The following is a 19,394-nucleotide window of genomic DNA, read 5'->3' as shown; positions in this document are numbered from 1 at the left end:
GCAGGAAGGCTCAGAAGGGCGGGCGCGGGGGGCGCGGGGCGCGCGGGGCGCGGCGCGGGAAAGTTTGGGGGGCGGGTGCGCCTCGGCCCGGGGGCAGGCGGGCGGGCGGGCGCCGCGCGCCCGGGGGCCGGCCGGCTTTGTGTGCGGCGCGGAGGCCGGTGGCGCGGAGGCCGAGGCCGAGGCCCGGAGCTCGCGGGCCGCGCGGCGAGGCCGGCCCGGGGGCGGGCAGGGCGGCGGGGGGCGGCCGCAGCCCCGAGAGGGGCGGCTCGGCGGCGGCGGCGGCGGCGGCGGCCGGTGCGGGCCGGGGGTGGGGGCGAGGGCCGGGCGCCCCCCCCGCGCGCCCCCAGCGCCCCCAGCGCCCCCGCCCCCCCGGCCTGAGCGGGGCGGGCGGAGGAGGGAGCGGCGGCGGCGGCGGCGGCGGCGGCAGCGGCGGCGGTGGCATTGTGCGCGCACCAGCAGCCCGGCCCGGGAGGAGCGGGACGCGCCGGGGCCGCCTCCTCCCGCACGGACCCATGAACCAGCCGGGCGGCGCGGCGGCTCCGCAGGTACGGCGGGGGGCCGGGGGCATGCACCGCGCGGGGGCCCCCGGGGGGCCGGGGCCCGGGGCGCTGCGCCACTTCATTGCAAGATTTGCAAAATGCAAAGTGCCTGGGCACGTTTGCGGGCTTTTTTGTGGGCGCAAACGGGAGAGTCGGGGTCTGGTGAGCCCCCCCCCGGGCGCAGCGGGGTGTGCGGAGGGTGGGGGTGACGTGGGGGTCTTTTCGGGCCCCCACCCGGCGCCCCCTCCAGCCCCGGGCTCGGACCGGAGCCCAGAAAACAAAGCGGCGAGAGAACAGAGCAGCCATTTCAGTTTGGACAATTCACATTTTGCAAAAATGCAACCTCTTCCAGATCTCCCCCCTCCCCTCTAAATTTACAATTTCCCCCTGACCCTCTGTGCGCTCGGGGTCCCCGATGACCCCTCAGGAGGTCTTTCCCCCCTGGCTTCCTATCTTTGCAACAATCTTTTTTTTTTTTTTTAGGCCATATTTCCTTTTCTCAATTTTTTTTCTAATTTTTCTTCAAACGGTAGTTTTTTCCCATTAAAACGACGCCACCTAGAGGATACTATTTTGTAAATAAAAAAGAAATTAAAATTGAAAAGAAATATTTTTTATTTCTTATTTTTTCAAAAGTTTCCTCTATAAGGCAGCGGAGAGGACAGAGATTCTTTTTTTTTCTTTTTGAGGGTGACAATTTTCACTTTGATCTTTCCAGGAGCATAGAGACAATTTTTATTTCTGAAGCCAAATCCAGATAATATGTAAATGAAAATTAAGCTAGAATTTGAATGAATTCAGTTTTTGAAGGGGAGAAGGCAAAAAGCCTTCTAAAACCAAAGCCGATTTGGCTGTCCAACTCATTTTAGTTTGAGAAAAAACTATTTGGAATGAGGAAAGGAGGGAAATTGTTGAGTTTAGGGGAAACTGGGAGAATTGGCTTTATTGAAGCAATTAGAAATTGTACTTCATTGTAATTTGGAACTTGTTTAGCCCAGTGGGCAAAAAAGACTAATTTTGCCATTTGGCAATATTTAAAGTTTTTCTGTTTCCAAGAAGGAAGGGTTTAAAAGAGAAATAGAGCCTAAAATGTTGGCTTTGGACACACCCAAAAATTGTAGGTTTTATTTTTTTAATTTTTCATTTACATTTTACTGCGTTTAAATCCCAAGGTTCTAAAGAAAAGCAGAAACTGGAAAAGTTAGAGTGAAATCCATTTTTTCCCTGCATTTGTTGGGTTGTGTGTTATTTTTTTTTTTTTTTTTGCTTTGATGGAATAATTAAGACTGTTTTCTGATTTTGTTTGCTGAAAGGTCTAGGCATTTCTTTTTTTGCTGTTGTTTTATACAGAAAATGTCAGCCACCTTTTCTGAGCAATATTCAGTGGGAAAAAAATGTAAATTCATTACATTATACAAATTGAGTAGTCCACAGATTTGTAGGAGAGACCGCCATTAAAATAAGATATGCATAATTAACATTATTATGAAAAAACTAACAGTGGATTCACAGAAGCTCATTTTTTATGACATGCAACTGAATCAGTTGGTAAAGACAAGGGTTGAAGAATCCTTGGTAAGAAGAAAATTTTCCTTTCTGTGGCTTGCTCAATCTTTCAATTTGAAAATTTTATTATTAAAAAATATATATCCAGTTTGGTTTCAGGCCTCTTTGATTGTGCTGTGGGGTTGGTAGTTTACTAACATTTGGTATTTTTCACAAATCTGATTACTTTCAAAGGGGAAAAAAATCCATTAAGCTTGATCATTTAGTGGGGGAGGGTCTAATTTTTTTTTCAAAAGCACAAATTTTACTGACTTAGGAAGGAAAGATAAAAAAGGGAAGGACAGAGAAGAGATGAAAATTCTGATTTTTATCCATCTCCTGTAGTGGAATACTTACTTTGCTGAAAAAATGGGGTAAAACACCAATTCAACTTGATTCTAGCATCAAATTTTAAATTTTTTTTTTAAGGGAAAAAAAATCAAAATATAAACAAAAGCCAAAACCCAAAGATACTTGTCTTTGGATCATGAAAGCATATGTGCACATATTATTAGATAGTTTTTGGCCTTCAAAAAAGTCAAGGTGAAGCCAAAAAAAATTTTTTTTCCTTTGGGAAGACAAATATTGGCCAAATTGAAATTTAACAAAGGAAGATAAGGTACCTACCCAAAGTTGAAGGGTTATGTGTGGTAAATTACCTTCTGAACTTGCTGGGGATTTTGCATCAAAAAAAGAAAGTTCCAATTTTTCTATCCAAAAGGAGGGGGAAATGTTAGCATTTGTGGAGTGGTTTCTTGGATGGGACCTGGTGGTGGGTCACACAGGGCTAGGGCAGAAAATCCTGTTTCCTTTTGCCAGCCACCAGCTGGTCTTGGAAGAAATGATGGCCCTGGTCCATGAATTCCCAACCCCATTTTGGGGAAATTCAGATTTCTAAGGGGATACAAATTCTGTGAAATATATTTGACAGTGCAGAGGTTTGACATTTCCCATCACCGCCATTGCATTTGGGAGATTTTTACTTTTTTAGTAACAAAATCCTTCAGGGCTGACTGGCCACATTCTGACATATTTGGAATGAGCTTTTTTTTTTTTTTAAAGTAGCGTAATTAATTTTTTTTTTTTCTGTTGAATTATTTAGGCCGATGCCTAGGACAGGCAAGGAATTTATAATTTCCAAGGGCTCAGGAGGTCTCACGAGACAGGAGAGCCAGTTTAGCAGGTGATGGGAGGAGAACTGTGTCCTGCACTGGGGAGGGGTGGGTGGGCACCCCTACCAGGCATCTGAGAAAGACTCAGGGTTGTAGATAACAGGTTATTTCTGGTGCAAGGAATAAAAATATTGCAGCATGTTTCTTTGTGTGCCCTGGATCTCCTGACACACAACTCAAATTCCTTCATTCCATTCTCTTAAAATTTTGTTGTGTTGTCTATGGTTTAAAGGGAACCCCTGACTAGAAATGGAAAATCATCTCTGTTTTGGAGGCTTGTTTTTTCTTTTTTCTTTTTTTAAATTGGTTATTCTGATCATGTTTGTTTTAAAGGAAATAGAGGTGCATGATGGTACTGTTGGGGGCGGGGTCAATTTTCTTTTGTTTCTATTGGCGTCTCTCAGGATTGAGACAGTGACCTGGGCCTTGCCTTTCTCATCTCCTGTGGTGGATGGAAGTGTGGCCAGGAATGGATATATATCAGCTGATTTTTATTAGGCCATGTCTGTTCACCAAACTCTTGTCGTCTTGAGCGAAAAATCTGGCAAATTGGACTTGAGGGGTGGTAATTTGATGATGGACTGAGTTATTTTGGTGAAAGATCATTTATGCTCACTTTCACAGAGGAGACTCTTATTAATGTTTTGCTTTTCTGCCTAAGGAGGTTTTTTTTTTTTTTTAATTTTCTACTAAGGTTTGAAATTTCAAGGGCTTGCTTTATTGCTTGACTTCAGACCAAGCTGAGAAAAAGGGTTTGCTTATATTTTCAGCTCTGTTCAGAGGTGGACTTGAACAAGGGTTCTTGCTGTTGAAGGAAAGCAACAAAGATGGCTGGTCAGGGTGAGTGTGACCTCTCCCTGGTCCTTGGAAATCAAGAGCCAATGGTTTGTTTTGTTTGAGAAACAGTTTAAAAACTCCTGCACTGTCAGATACCATTCTCCCCCTCCACCTTTGACTCAGCTGTTGGCATACTGCTTTCTCTGACCTCAGAAGGCTCATGTCGTCTCCTTGGAAGGGTGATAAGAACTTCCTTGCGTGTTTCATTGGATATATAAGGGGACTTTTCATAGCCATGGTGAAATTTTGAAATTTTTCTGTGTTCTTGTAATGTTTCATGTCAGTGATGTCTCCTCCCTGGTGATGGAAGGTGAAGTGGCTTGGTGGGTACACAGGAGGCCTAGTTTGCCCAAGGTCTTGTGTATGATCTTGGACAAACTGCTTTTTTTTTCCTTCTGAGCCCTCAGTCTTTGTGTTTGTCATATGAGAGCTTTGGAACACAGCAGTATACTAATAAGTTGTTTTCTTCTCTGATTCTGACTCCATGCAATGGCCTGGATCACTGTGTTGAGAAGGATTCTGAGGTCACGTCTGGACTCCGATATTGTGGAGAATGGGGGGCAGTGGTCACGTAGCAGTGTCCATCCCAGAGTGGGGGGTGTACCACTGCTCACCATACCCAGGCTAGGTTGTGACTCACGACCCGTTAGTGGGTTATAAGATCAGTTCAGTGGATCACAATCAGCACACACACAAAAAGAACACAGTAGGATACGGGGGAACAAATACCAGCAGAGGCATAGCTATGTACTCAAGGTAAGTGTCGTCTTAACGAAACTTTAGTTTTATTTACATGTGCTGATGTGTGTGCACGGTAAATGTAAGTCCTACTGTGAGTTGTGGTTAAAAGAATCTGACAGGTGCTGGTCTAGATGATGGATGGTGATGTGCTCCAGGAATCCCTCATATTGCTTCTTGTACTTCATTTTCTTATTTGTTACCCCAGTGACTTTCACATGAACCCTTTGGGATAGGTGTCCTGGGTCACTTTTTTTTTTTTTATTTAATTCTCTGGTTGAGCTTAGCTGAAGGGCCAGCTGTGAAGACATCTCGACCGCGTAGGTGGCAGTCAGGCATGCACCCCAGCTTGTTGGCCTTGGATGAGACAGGAAGGGCAGGTGCTATTAATGTGTCCTTCCAGGGTGAAGTGGCATCTTGGCCAGGTTCTCTGGCTGGGAAGGAGACTTTTTATGTAGTGTGGGATCCCAGTCTTGATGGGAGGGAGAGCAGCCCCAGTTACTTTTATTCCTCACTTACTTCACATTGCCAGTGGACTTTTTTTGGAGTTAAGAAAGTTCATGTCTGTGCTATATTTAAATGCCTATCAGACTCTGAGTGAACGTCTGTATTTTTATGTGTATGCACTTCCTAAAAAACTCAAGAATTGCTGTCTTGGTCTTCTCATCTTTTAAATGTGTCAGGCCGGTGCTGTCCAATCGAAATAAAATTCAAGCCACAAATGTGAGCCACATATGTCATTGTAAATTTTCTAGTCACACTTTAAAAAAACCAAGAAGTAGATGAAATTAATTTTAATAATATGGCTTATGTAACAGCATATTCAGAATGCTATCATTTCAGTATTCATTAATATAAAAATTATTAATGTGCTATTTTACATTCTTTCTTTGGAGGGGTTCTGAGTCTTTTCTGACTAGCCACATTTCACGTGCTAGTAACCACATGTGGCTAGTGGCTCTGTATTGGACAGCATAGAACCAGACCAGTGTTCCATTTCTTCGTTACTGGGTGGCCTCAGAAGGTTATAACACATCTTTGAAAGCCCTTGGTTTTGTTGGTGGGACTTCCTTTCTGAACTCTGTGTGCTGAGGCATTTCATCTGTATAGCCTCTTCTGGCCAAAATGGTCCACGCCTCCCTTGTATGTGCCCAAAAGCAGCCTTCTGCCAAGGTTAGGCCAGAACACTTTAGCCGGAAGAGACAGATGATGGCTCGAAACTCCAAGATATTGTGTTTCAGTATGTGTGCCATTGAAGTTAAGAAGTGGAGGAGTCTGTCCTAGGAGGTTGGTTTAAAAAGTATTGCTTGGAAAAAGGATGAAGATGGAAGAAGACAGCAGGTGCATAGGACCAGGGTTGGGGGTCCAAGGGGTGGGAGGAGATCTGGGTGCCAAGATGGTCAGTCAGTGCAGTCCACCAGGAAATTCCCCCCAGGGGAGGCCTTAAATATGAAGCATAGAAAATTTCTAACAGCCACCCAGTTGGTGAAATGGAAAGGTGGATGTGAGGTCAGCCAGACCAGAGTTTGAAATCCAACCTCATTGCATGGTTAGCCTTGTGTTACTTTGGAAAAGTCTCCTTTGGTTTTGGAACCGCAACTTCTGCATCTGGAAGAAGGGGTGAAATCTTGACCTTGAAAGGTTGTTTTATGATTAAATGAAGCAATTCACGTGTTATATCCAGCCACTCCTTAGAAGGTGGTCAATACTTGTTAGTAATCTCTTGATCCAGTGGTCTCCATTTGTGGAGGTTGACAGCAGTTTTGGTTGTTCTGCAAACTTGGTGACTTATCTTTAATAGGTAGAGTTAAGTAACGACAGAAAATGTGCATTTTTTGTGTGTTGTTTGATTTTAAAACAGACTAGGATGAGACATCTCTTGGACCTTACACGTCTTTCCTGTCCAAAGTGTTGTCAGTGCTTTCATTCCAAGGATGCTCTGGCTCCTCCAGATATTTCTGGGTTTGTTTCAAAGCCTGTGGCACAGTTTAAAGGGATAAATCTTAATCCGGGGTGAACTGTCTACCTTTTTTTGGGGGATGATTTATTTTATTTTTTGGCTGTGCTGAATCTTCGTTGCTGCACTTGGGCTTTCTCTAGTTTGGTGAGTGGGGCTACTCTCTAATGTGGTGCATGGGCTTCTCATTGCAGTGGCTTCTCTTGCTATGGGCCACGGGCTCTAGGTACATGGGCTCTGGCGTACGGGCTTCGTTGCTCCATTGCATGTGGGATCCTCCTGGACCAGGGATCGAACTGGTGTCCCTTGCATTGCAAGGCAAATTCTTAACCACTGGACCACCAGGGAAGCCCTGAACTGTCTACCTTTGAGATTCTGTTCACACCGGGCCTTCTGTCTCTCATGACCTCGCCCTCATTTTTCTCTGTCCCATGAGAAACCAGACCCCCTTGAGACCCACCTGCATGTTCTCTTCTCTGGAGCCCCCTGGACCCCTGCAGCCTGCGGGACTTTCCAGATACTCTGGGCTCACGGATGGGGGTTGGTTGTTCGCATTTCTGACTCAGCAGCCAGCTTGCGAGTTCCTTGAGGGCAGAGATCATGGGTTATTCATTTTAGGGTCTGGCACTGAGCAGCAGCTCAATAAATGTTTGATGACTTAATCTTATTTTTTGGAAAAAGCTCAGATCATTTGGATTTGGATCTAATGAAGAGTAGGTGACCAGTTTGGGTTTGGCCATTTGGTCAACATCCGTGTTTTGTTAGGGAGCCGTAAATAGATTTCTTAGAACTGCCTCCAAAGCCCATGGCTCCCTGGGAATAATAATAAATAAATAATAATAAGTCAGAGAGGGCTCCCTGGATGGGACTAATGCTCCTTTGACTTCACATGTTGTGGAGGATTTTAAAAAGTTCCCACCCTTTTTCTCTCCTGTTGTATGAACCATTTCCTTAAAATAGATGGAGACATCCAGATTTGCAGGTATGAAGAATGGGGCCCAGCATGTCCAAGGAGGTGGAAAAGGTGGGGTGCCTTGAGGTGGAGGGCACTTGATAATTCCCTGTCCTTGCTCCTGGAGCTGGTATTGGCCGTAGGCCCTAGAATTGGATCTCAGAGGATTGTTTGTAGATACACAGGCCCCTTCAACGTGAAGTAGCTTAATGTGTGATTTGATGTTCAGCCAGGCCCCATCTTTGGTCAGATTCCCATTTGCACATGCCAAGGATTCAGGGAACATTTATGGAGGAAAACTGAGAATATTCTGTTTATTTGCTTAATTGTTTTTCCCTATCAGTTTTAGAAAGCTCTGTCATTGTTAACACTGTATAGTCCAGCTCAGTAAGTGAGCTCAGACTCCCATATTTCCTGCATGGTCAAGTTCCCACATTTTCTTATTTCTGAAATTGGGATGTGTTTTGCAGTAGATGTGTGTGTTCTTTTTCAGCACTGTTTCTCCCTCATTTTTTTTTTTTTTTTTTTGGTCTCAGAAAGCCATTATAAAATCGATGGTGTATCTGACAGTCTAAGGCACCTTGGAATTGAGGATATAGAGTGTCCTGTTCCTGGTGGGGTGAACTGTGACAATTAGGGACTTCCAATTCTGCCCTTTTATTTTAACCTCACTTATCTCTGGGTTTGGTGTCTCCACCTATAAGTGAGACTGGAACTCTGCCTTTGGAGGAAGCATCTGGATCTCTGAATTCACCTCACTTTCCTTCCGTGTCTTGCTATGGTCCCTTCTCTGAAAGGCTGAAGCAGCCAGTGGGAGGAAGGTGAAGCCTTGGAAACAGGTGGTCCCTTCTGTATGGCCACGTGGATGAACTGTCCTGCCAGTGGCAGAACACCAGCTGGACATTTCCAAGGGTAGAACAAACAGATTGAAGTTGGGGGGCAAGGCTCTGCTCCCCTCTCTGCTCTATTCCTTAATCATATTGTGAGATTTGTCCAGGTATAATATTACACTTTGGTTTCCACATCTGTAAAGTGGTGATGATAACAGTGATGATGAAGATAGTAACAAGTGTGGCACAGGGTTCTGCTGAAAAGTTGCGAGCGGTGTGAGAAAAAAGTTTGTAAAACGCAGAGTACTTTTCACTTGCAGCATGTTTTTTATGCATCTAATCCAGGGATGGTAAATAAGTAATATACATGCCACCACTCCCCATTTTTAAGCCTGTGGCAGACATTGCTGATCAATCATGGCAGTCTTTTCCATGGAGCCTGGCCAGTGGCCTTAGAGTCCTTCTTAGTAAGAAGCTACCACATGAAGCCAGTTTGTCATTTCTGATTTAGACACACACACACACACACACACGCATGCATGCACGCCTGGGAAGAGAGGTAGAGTTACTTGCCCAGAACCTCAGTGGATAGGCGGAGTCACTTCAAACCTCAGATTTCTTAACTCCTCAACCAGTGCTTTTTCCTATTATTTGCACAAACACTCTGTCAAAAGGAATTAGAGTTAATTTGGTCTTGAGAAATCGTGAGAGGGTCTTGACTCCTCCCTTCCCTGTTATAATTAGATCCCCTTGGGGTTGTCATCAAAGCAGGGCTGGATGACCTGCTTCTCTGTCTGATCCCCGCGTGATCAGGTTTCAAAGGGAAGATGTGGTGGCTGGGCCACTGGGTTGGGTGGTGTTGCCCGCTTGCTCACTCGTATGGTACATATGACGTGGCCGGGAGGGTGGGGGGCAGGGCCCGCCCTGGGGTTCCTACAGGAGCACCTGGGTTTGCTGTTTACACGCCAGCCGTTCCTGGGAATCTTTAATTTCTACAACTGGGACCCGAGATGGACACAATCCTTCACAGGAATGACGTGAGACAGCATGTTTGAAAATGTTTTTTAAACTCGGAAGCCCTGTGTGCGGTTTATTTTGTTTTGTTTCATACGTGTTAATTTTTATAACTAGAGCTAATCCCTGATCATCAATGCCCGGTTGGGTAAATTGTATAAACCCAGAGTCACAGATGGGTGCACGCAAGGTGAATTGGCTCCTTATCTTGTTTTATTTGATTTGCCAGCCTAAGATTTAAAACATTCCGAACTTTGAGGCCTTTGCAGCGTAGGGCCTGTTTCAGCCTCGTGTGATCTGCTGCACTCCGTAAGGCACTGGCATCTGGGTGCCCCGATGCACCTCTGTTTGGTGATGTGCTACGTGGCAGAACAGTTCACTTGTATACCCCTCACAGGCTTCCTGCAAGCATCCCATGAGTTAACGGACTCAAAAGTGCTTCATAAACAGGGAAACGTATTGGCGACAACTCCTTTCTTTTCGTAAAAAGGAAAGGAGGGAGGCCAAGGTGAGGATGGTATTGAGTCGACAGAAAAATGATATAAATATTTTGGCTGACGAAGCAGGAGGAGGCTTCATGTATAAGCTGTGCTATGCTTAGTCGCTCAGTCGTGTCCGACTCTGCAACCCTGTGGATTGTAGCCCACCAGGCACCTCTGTCCATGCGATTTCCCAGGCAAAAATGCCATTTCCTTCCCCACATATATAAGCTAAAGAGAAAAAAAATCAAGTCAGGTGATGCTCCGCTCTCCAGTCTGCTGTGGAAACCACAGGAACACCTGCTTTCTAGTGAAGTGACGTTCTGTGTTAGGGATGGAATCTCTGATTCCCAGGGCCAGCCCTGCTTGTGGTTGGGGGGGGATCCAGGGAGAAACCAAATCTGATGTCTCCCCTGTGGGTGAGAAATGACTCCTAACAGGTGGAGGAGGTCTGAGTGGCCCTCATCAAACCCCTGGCTTGCAGTTTGCTGGTAACATTAAAAATCAGAAGCTGTTTTGGCTCTTTTCTGGATGTGTTATTGTCTAAGACAGCATGCCCGAGGGGCCAGCCCTTCTTAGTTCAATTCAGTCGGTCAGTCATGCCTGAGTCTTTGTGATCCCATGGACTGCAGCACGTCAGGCTTCCCTGTCCATCGCCAACTACCAGAGCTTGCTCAAACTCATGTCCATTGAGTCAGTGGTGCCTTCCAACCGTCTCATCCTCAGTTGTCCCCGTCTCCTCCCGTCTTCAATCTTTCCCAACATCAGGGTCTTTTCCAATGAGTCAGTTCTTCACCTCAGGTGGCCAAAGTATTGGCTTTTCAGCTTCAGCTTCAGTCCTTCCAATGAATATTCAGGACTGATTTCCTTTAGGATGGACTGCTTTGATCTCCTTGCATGCCAAGGGACTCTCAAGAGTCTTCTCCAACACGACATACAGTTCAAAAGCATCAGTTCTTCGGAGCTCAGCTTTCTTTACGGTCCAACTCTCCCATTCATACATGACTGCTGGAAAAACCATAGATTTGAGTAGATGGACCTTTGTTGGCAAAGTAATGTCTTTGTTTTTTAATATGCTGTCTAGGTTTGTCATAGCTTTTCTTCCAAGGAGCAAGAGTCTTTTAATTTCATGGCTGCAGTCACAGTCCACAGTGATTTTGGAGGCCAAGAAAATACAGTCTGTCACTGTCTCCATTGTTTCCCCGTCTGTTTGCCATGAAGTTATGGGATGATCACTTCGAATGAAGATGCCATGATCTTTGTTTTTTTGAATGTTGAGTTTTAAGCCAGCTTTTTCACTCTCCACTTTTACTTTCATCAAGAGGCTCTTTAGTTTTTCTTTGCTTTCTGCGATAAGGGTGGTGTCATCTGCACATTGCGCTTTGAGCCTCCTTCTGGTCAAATTCCCACCAGCCCCAATGTTCTTAAAGAGGATTGAGAATGGGAATTTTTATCTGGTGAAATTTTGCCGAGAATTTGTTTGGGCTCAGAGTTTTGCAAGATGAGGGGACATAACCAGAGCCCTTGGAATACCCAGAGACAATAATTGAAGGCATTTTGGATGCTGGAGACTTTTTAAAAAAAAATTCATCAACTGGGGGGAAAAAATAACTATAAAAATTTCAGTGCATTTATGTGGGTGTTTTTTTTTTAATGTATGCTAGAAAAGCAGAAAGTGAAACTGATCTGAAGTAAAACTGAAACTGGCCTGAAAATGAGGCCTCAGGGAAGGGAAACTTCCCTGGGGTGCTGCTAGGTTGAGCTGGAAGTTGTTGTGAGGCTCGTCTTTTTGGATCGCAGGAGTCTAGAGCTAACACGGCTCATGGAGATGATTGAAGTCTGTGCCATTCAACACGTACTGGCAACCACTAGCCACAGGGGCTGTCGAGCAGTTGAAATGTGGCTAACCTGAACTGAGATGCGCTGCAATTGAAAAAATTCACACTGGGTTTTGTTTTATTTGTTTTTTTTTTTTGGTGAATTGTCATTTTCTCTTCTCTAGATCAGGATCTTAAACACTCAGTAGGATAAAAAAATGACTGTAGAAGGTCTCAGTCATCATTTTTTAAAGTAAGGTTAAAATGATAGTATTTTGTATGTTGTGTGAAATAAGGTATTAAACATTTCATTTGTTTTTATTTCATTTCTTACATGTGGCCACTAGGAAATTTGAAATTAACTAGTGACTTATATTCCATTTCTGTTGGACCATACCGAGCTAAGGCAACCTGAACCCCCCAGACAGAAGGAGTAACTTGTTCTTGAGGGTTAGGTCACAGGGCAGCTTCATCAGCTCATTGGACAGATAACAAGATTGAAGAGTTTGGGATGGAAGGGAAGATGATGTAGTGGTATAGGTATCAGCATAACTGGGCGGTTAAAATGGAAGGGTCATGGGACAGGCAGAGAGAGTGAGATACTAGTAATTTGGGGGAGGGAATTCAAATGCTTCCCACTTTCCTTATCCATTCCCCTAAACATTAATTAAACACTTTGGAAGAAAGTAAACCTAACACGATGAGCAATAACAGATCTAAAAGATCACCCCTGACAGTTTTTCTGATTGCCAAAAGAATTTCAGTCTATTTAGTCTTCTAGGGTCTTTTTGAATCAGAGTACACAATTCAGGACTGGTTTGGGCATAGAAATCCAGGTCCCATTTGGGTCTGTGGGTTTTGGATCCTGGGGGGCTGGAAGCCATTCTCTTACTAAGTTGGATCTGCTCCCTGTAATGATTTGGGAAGCAAGGCTTCTAGAAAACCCAGAGGGCATATTGCCTAGTGGACAGAGCTGGCAGGGTGAGAAGGTCACCTAGCTCTCCTGACATAGGAACCTGGAGGAGGGTGACTAACCTTGCGGGAAACAGCAAAGCTAAACTTGAACCCGGGCCTACCTTTCCAGCCTGGTTCTCCTGCTGTTAGTGTTTTGAAAGGAGTTTGAGCAATGCATTGGAAATTCAGCCTTACAAGTTTTTGTTCTTTAATCAGGAACTCTTTCTGTCAAAAGGCTGAAGTTTAGCATTCTATCTCACTTGATTTTTGCAAAGTAGAATTTGTCTGCCTTGAACTATAATTATTGCACATTTGTTGACTTGTTATATGCCAGGCACTGGATTAAGCATTTAACATCTATTATCTCGTTTAATACAACCACCTTGGGAAGCAGGGATTTTTCTTTTCTTTATAAAATGAAAGAATTGAGATTGAAGTAAATGGAATTGCCCAGTACTCAGCTGTCAGTCGTGTCTGACTCATTGCAACCCCATGGACTGTGTAGCCCACCAGGCTCCTCTGTCCGTAGGATTTTCCAGGCAAGATTACTGGAGTGGGTTGCCATTTCTTTCTCTAGAGGATCTTCTCAACCTAGGAATTGAACCTGAGTCTCTGGTGTCTCCTGCATTGCAGACTGTTCTTTACCCGCTGAGCCATCGGTGATTCAAATTCAGATGGATGCTAGATTCCAGGCTCACAACATTCCTTTGAGGAAAGTGAAGTAACATGGCCAGAATGTGGAGTTGGTGATTGGCTGGAACCTGAACCCCAGTAGATGTTCTGCCCATGCCCTGCCCCAGACCTTACTGTGGGGGGTTGTCTGAACCCTGCTGTCATGGGAAGTTGCCCTGCTGACTCCGAGGACCTTGTATGGCACTTGCCGTCTCCTATTCCTCAGCTCCCAGCTCGCCTCCGTGGACCTGGGCTGTGTTTCATGCGCACAGAACCTTTAATAGTGCGTTTGAAAACAGTTGCAGAAGGTTTGCTGTAATTAATTACATTTGACATACTTGGAATCGGGGCCTCCTGGATTCAGAATGCAAATTTATGCCCAGACAGATGTAAGGTATGCTTGGAGCCAAGAGCTCTGGCACGTCCCCGCCAGGGCGTGTGGCTTCGCTCACTGCCCTGATGGGAATGTCATCACAGGCAGTGAGTGGGAGAGGCAGGACTCAAACTCGGGGGTACCAGGAGCCCACAGGCGTTTGGAGGAGAAATAGCACTGAGCTTTAAGGCAGGAACTGTGGTCTCTGGTCTGAACCCTGCTTCTAATTCAGCCGTGGTAGGGGGAATCTCTTTTCCCTCTTTGGGCCTCAATTTCCCCCACTATAAAGGCTTAGGCTAGGTGGTCCACTGGGTAGTCTCGGAAAGTACGTGCTGTAGTTTGTTCAGGGGCAAGCGGGCAGTTAATCAGGAAGTCAGAGCTTGGGATGCTTGCTTTTGGGAGTATTAATCATCGAGGTGAGAAAGGCTTGTAATTGGTAGGTAAGCAGGAGGCTGGTGGAACAGAGAGGTGTATGAGACAAGGCCTGGTATCTCGACAAGAAGTTGCTAGTTTCCAGGGCTCCACATAGAGAAGTTATTTATTCCGCATCAGTCCCTCCTCCTACCCATATATACTCATCTCACCATCTGTATTAGATATCTATTACTGTATAACACATCACCTCAAAACTTCAGCTTAACAGAACAATAGTCATTTATTGTGTCTCATGGTTTCTGTGGGTTGAGAATGTGGAAGTGACTCAGTTGGTCAGTCTGGTTCAGGGTCTCTCAGTGGTTGTGGCCAGATGTCTGGGGCTGGGGTCATCTTAAAGGGTTCTCCACTCTCATGTTTGGTGCCAGGGCTTGGAAGACTCAGAACAGCTGGGGCTCTTGGAGTATCCCTCCATCTATCCATCTCCATTCCCCTTCCCACCCACTGATCTCTCTATCTATTTATATATGTCTTTCTATCCATCCATCTACTTTATATACATATATCTTTCTAATCTATCCATCTATGTATCTAATGTATATCTCTCTAATCCATCTTTCTGCCTTTCCATGTATCTCCGTGTGGTCTCTCCAGCATAGAGATATTTGACTGGACTTCTACATGGCACCTTGAGGCTCTGAAAGCCCATGTCCTATGAAGGCATAGGGTCAAGCAAATGCAGCATCTCCTTGAATCATCTAGCCTCAGACCTCATGCAGCACAACTTCCATGTCAGTCTTTTGGTTGAAGCAATTGTAAAAGGGTGCCCCAGTTCAAGAGGAGAGACATAAACTCCACCTCTCCATGGAGTTGTGTCAGTATCATGCTGAGTATGTAGGATGGGATATATATCAATGTGGCTCTTTGGAAAACTCAGGCTGACATTCCATCTATCTACTCACCAACCCGTCTGTCTAGCTGTTCACCTTTTCATCCTTCTCTCCACAGACCCATTCATCTACCCATTTCATCTTTCCATCCTTCAGATGCCTGTCTTTCCTTACTACTATCTGCTTATCCATCCATCCCATTCAGTCACCAAACAAATCTCCAGCAACCTGATATGAGCCAGGGACAGCTCAGCTCAGTTCAGTCACTCGGTCATGTCCGACTCTTCGTGACCCCATGGACTGCAGCACGCCAGGCCTCCCTGTCCATCACCAACTCCTGGAGCTTACTCAAACTCATGTCCATCGAGTCGGTGATGCCATCCAACTATCTCATCCTCTGTTGTCCCCTTCTCCTCCCGCCTTCAAACTTTCCCAGCATCAGGGTCTTTTCCAGTTAGTCAGTTCTTCGCCTCAGGTGGCCAAAGTATTGGCTTTTCAGCTTCAGCATCAGTCCTTCCAATGAATATTTAGGACTGATCTCCTTTAGGATGGACTGGTTGGATCTCCTTGCAGTCCAAGGGACTCTCAAGAGTCTTCTCCAACACCTCAGTTCAAAAGCATCAATTCTTCAATGCTCAGCTTTCCTTATAGTCCAACTCTCACATCCATACTTGACTACTGGAAAAAGCATAACTTTGACTAGACGGATTTTTGTTGGAAAAGTAATGTCTCTGCTTTTTAATATGCTGTCTAGTTTGTCATAGCTTTTCTTCCAGGGAGCAAGGGTCTTTTAATTTCATGGTTGCAGTCATCATCTGCAGTGATTTTGGAGCCCCCCAAAATAAAGCCTCTCACTGTTTGCACTGTTTCCCCATCTATTTGCCTTGAAGTGATGGGACTGGATGCCATGATCTTAGTTTTCTGAATGTTGAGTTTTAAGCCAACTTTTTCACTCTCCTCTTTGACTTTCATCAAGAGGCTCTTTAGTTCTTTGCTTTCTGCCATAAGGGTGGTGTCATCTGTGTATCTGAGGTTATTGATATTTCTCCCAACAGTCTTGATTGCAGCTAATCAGCTGAATGACCTTGGGCAAGTTACTTCTTTGTGCCTTGGTTTCCTCACCAGTAAGGAAACATGAGAGGGACAGCTAGGTACTTTGAATAATGAACTAAAGGAGAAAATGAAACTAACGTTTATTGAGACTCTACTCAGCGTTGGTCCCTCTATCCTCAAAGTAACACCATAATGTAGAATTATTATCATGTTTATTTACTGGTGAAGAAACCAAGGTACAAAGAAGTAACTTGCCCAAGGACATTCAGATGACTAGTGTCTGAGCCAGAATGTAAACCCAGGACTTCCTCATCACCCTGTCCCAGGTTATTTCCATTCTGATTCTGAGTATGAAATGGCTGTCCAAGAGTTGGTTTTACTCTTCTCTCCTTTTTTTTTTTTCTAAGTAAAAATAGGTTTTTTTCTCCCCAATTATAGAAAAATATGTTCATTACAAAAACATTCAAGCATACAGAAAAGCAAGATTTTTTTTTTTTAAAAACCACCCCAAATCTTACCTCTGTTTACATTTTGATGGACATTATTTAAATATATATGTAAATATTTATAGAAATGAGACTATATTCTTCATGCTGTTCAGTAGCCAACTTTTTTCATTTTAATACTCATTGATACCTTTTTCATCAGTAAATTTGTTATTACTTTACTGCCTGCATTGTGCTTCTACTGTGAATGTGTTCTCAAAATCAGTGCCTGCAGGATTTTGGTTATTTCTGACCCTTTTGCATTTGATTTTACATTCATTTGTATGGTAATCTCCTTGACATCACTTGTGAAGAGGTCAGTAGCTGAATCCCAGCATGTTCACATTGTTCAGGTCGTATCAGTTTACGTTTCTACCGGGAGATCGTGAGTGCTCTCTGTGCACATTGTGGCCATCACCTTGTATTGCCAAATATCTTTGATGTCCCGGTAGACAAATTAATGAGGCTGAACATCTGTTGGTATATTTTATTAGCTGCTCGTGTTTCTTCTTTTGTGAATTGCCTGTTCAAGCATTTTGCTCTTTTTTCTTTTGGGGTGTTTTTCCTTTTTTTTAAAAAAAAAAACAAACAACTCTTTGGATTTTAGAGATATTGACTCTTTGCTATTTAAATTCTAAGTTTTTCTTTTTTGAAAAAAATATTTAGTGATGTTAAATAAAATGTTTAGTTTTTAATATTTATGTTTTGGATTCTATTTTTTGTGTATGTCACACTTGAAAAGACATTAAGAATCTAATGAATATAGCTAAATGGATTTGATTTTAATGCATTTAACATTAATTAATGCAATTAACATTAATTAATTTAATTAAAAGACATTAAGAATTCATAGTGAAAAGTCAGCCTGCAGAATGGGAGAAAGTATTTGCAAATTCAATATCTGGTAATGGGTTAGTTTCCAAGATATATAAAGAACTCCTACAACTTAGCAACCACAACAGTAAATACAACTTTAAAAAAACTGGAAAGGACTTGAGTAGACATATCTCCAAAGAAGATATGCAGATGGCCACCAAGCATATGAAAATGTGTTCAACATCACTAATCATCAGAGAAACACAATTAAAAAACAATGAGATATCATTTTGCACCCATTAGGATGGCCACTGTCAGAAAATAAGTGTTGGTGAAAATGTTGAGAAATTGGTAACCCTCATGTACTGTTGATGCTGCTGCTGTGAAAAACAATATGGAAGTTCCTCAAAAAGTAAAAACAGAATTACTGTATGGTTCAGTAATCCTACTCCTGGGTATATATCTGAAAGAATTTAAAGCAGGATCTCAAAGAAATACTTGTACATCCATTTATTGCCACATTATTCACCGTAGTCAAGAGGTGGAAGTAACTCATTTGTTCTTTAATGAATGGATAAATAAAATGTAGGATAGACATACAATGGAATATTATTCAGCCTTTAAAAGGAAGGAAATCCTGTCATATGCTACAATATGGATAAACCTTGAGGACATTATGCTACAGGAAATAAGCCAGTCTCTAAATAACAAATATTGTATGATTCTACTCATGCGAGGCATCTAAAGTAGTGGAGCTCATAGAAACAGAAAGTAGAATGGTGGTTGACAGGGGTGGGGGAAGGGGGAAACACAGAGGGGGTGTGTAGTGGGTATAGAGTTTCAGTTTTGCAAGCTGAAAAAGTTCTAGATGTCTGCTGCACAACACTGGGAATGTACTTAGCTCTACTGAACTACACACTTTGAAATGTTTTAAGATGGTTTTAGAAAAAATTAACATTTATTTAACAAATAAGCAATTTGTCTTGTTGGAACATACACACAAGAAATACTTGTACTTCTATACCACTGGAATGTGCCTAAGTGCTCACAATAGAATTGTGTATAATATCAAATGCCTGGAAACAACACAAAAAAATGTTATAGAAATAGTCACCATTTTTAAAAAATTAATTTTTATTGGCGTATAGTTGCTTTACAATATTGTGTTAGTTTCTGCTATACGGCAAAATGAGTCAGCGGAATGTGTTCATGCGTGCCTGCATGCTAAGTGGCTTCAGCCCTGTCTGACTCTTTGCAACCCTATGCACTGTAGCCCACCAGGCTCCTCTGTCCATGGGATTCTCCAGGCAAGAATATTGGAATGGGTTGCCCTACCATCCTCCAGGGGATCTTCCTGACTCAGGGATCAAACCAGCATCTCTTATGTCTTCTGCATTGACAGCAGGGTTCTTTACCACTAGCACCACCTGGGAAGCCCATATGTATACATATATCCCTTCTTTTTTGGATTTCCTTCCCATTTAGGTCCCAGCAGAGCATTGAGTAGAGTTCCCTGTGCCATATAGTAGGTTCTCGTTACTTATCTGTTTTATACTTATTATTGGTAGTGTATATATGTCAGTCCCAGTGTCCCAGTTCATCCCACCCCACCTTTCCCCTTTGGTATCCATAGGGTTCTAAGTCTGCCTTTAGAAATAGTCACCCTTATTTTTTCTATTATTTCATGTAGGTTTTGTTTTCTTACATTTAAATTGTTCGTCCATCTGGAATGTATTTGTTTTAATACATTAAAGGTACAGAGAGGGGCATAGGGATCAGGCTCTATATTTTTTTCCAAATGGTGAGCTGCTTGCTGCAACATCAATAATTGAATGGTCCATCTTTTCCTCCCCGATTTGAAATGTCATTTTAATCTTATATTAAATTTCCATATACTTA

General features: G+C 43.5%; 1 protein-coding gene across 12 annotated transcripts in view; it reads left to right on the top strand.

Moving 5' to 3' along the window:
• Positions 1-426: 426 nt before the first annotated feature.
• Positions 427-19,394, top strand: part of ZNF618 (zinc finger protein 618) — a 198,658-nt gene continuing 179,690 nt past the window's right edge. For all 12 annotated transcript variants that reach the window (XM_070459252.1, XM_070459249.1, XM_070459254.1 and 9 more), the window contains exon 1: positions 427-545. In XM_070459252.1, coding sequence (XP_070315353.1) covers positions 513-545 — 33 coding nt within the window. In that variant the 5' untranslated portion in view covers positions 427-512. The remainder of the gene's footprint in view (positions 546-19,394) is intronic.

Source organism: Odocoileus virginianus, chromosome 31, assembly GCF_023699985.2.
Source record: "Odocoileus virginianus isolate 20LAN1187 ecotype Illinois chromosome 31, Ovbor_1.2, whole genome shotgun sequence".
NCBI lineage: Eukaryota > Metazoa > Chordata > Mammalia > Artiodactyla > Cervidae > Odocoileus > Odocoileus virginianus.
This window is presented reverse-complemented; position numbering and strand designations above follow the sequence as displayed.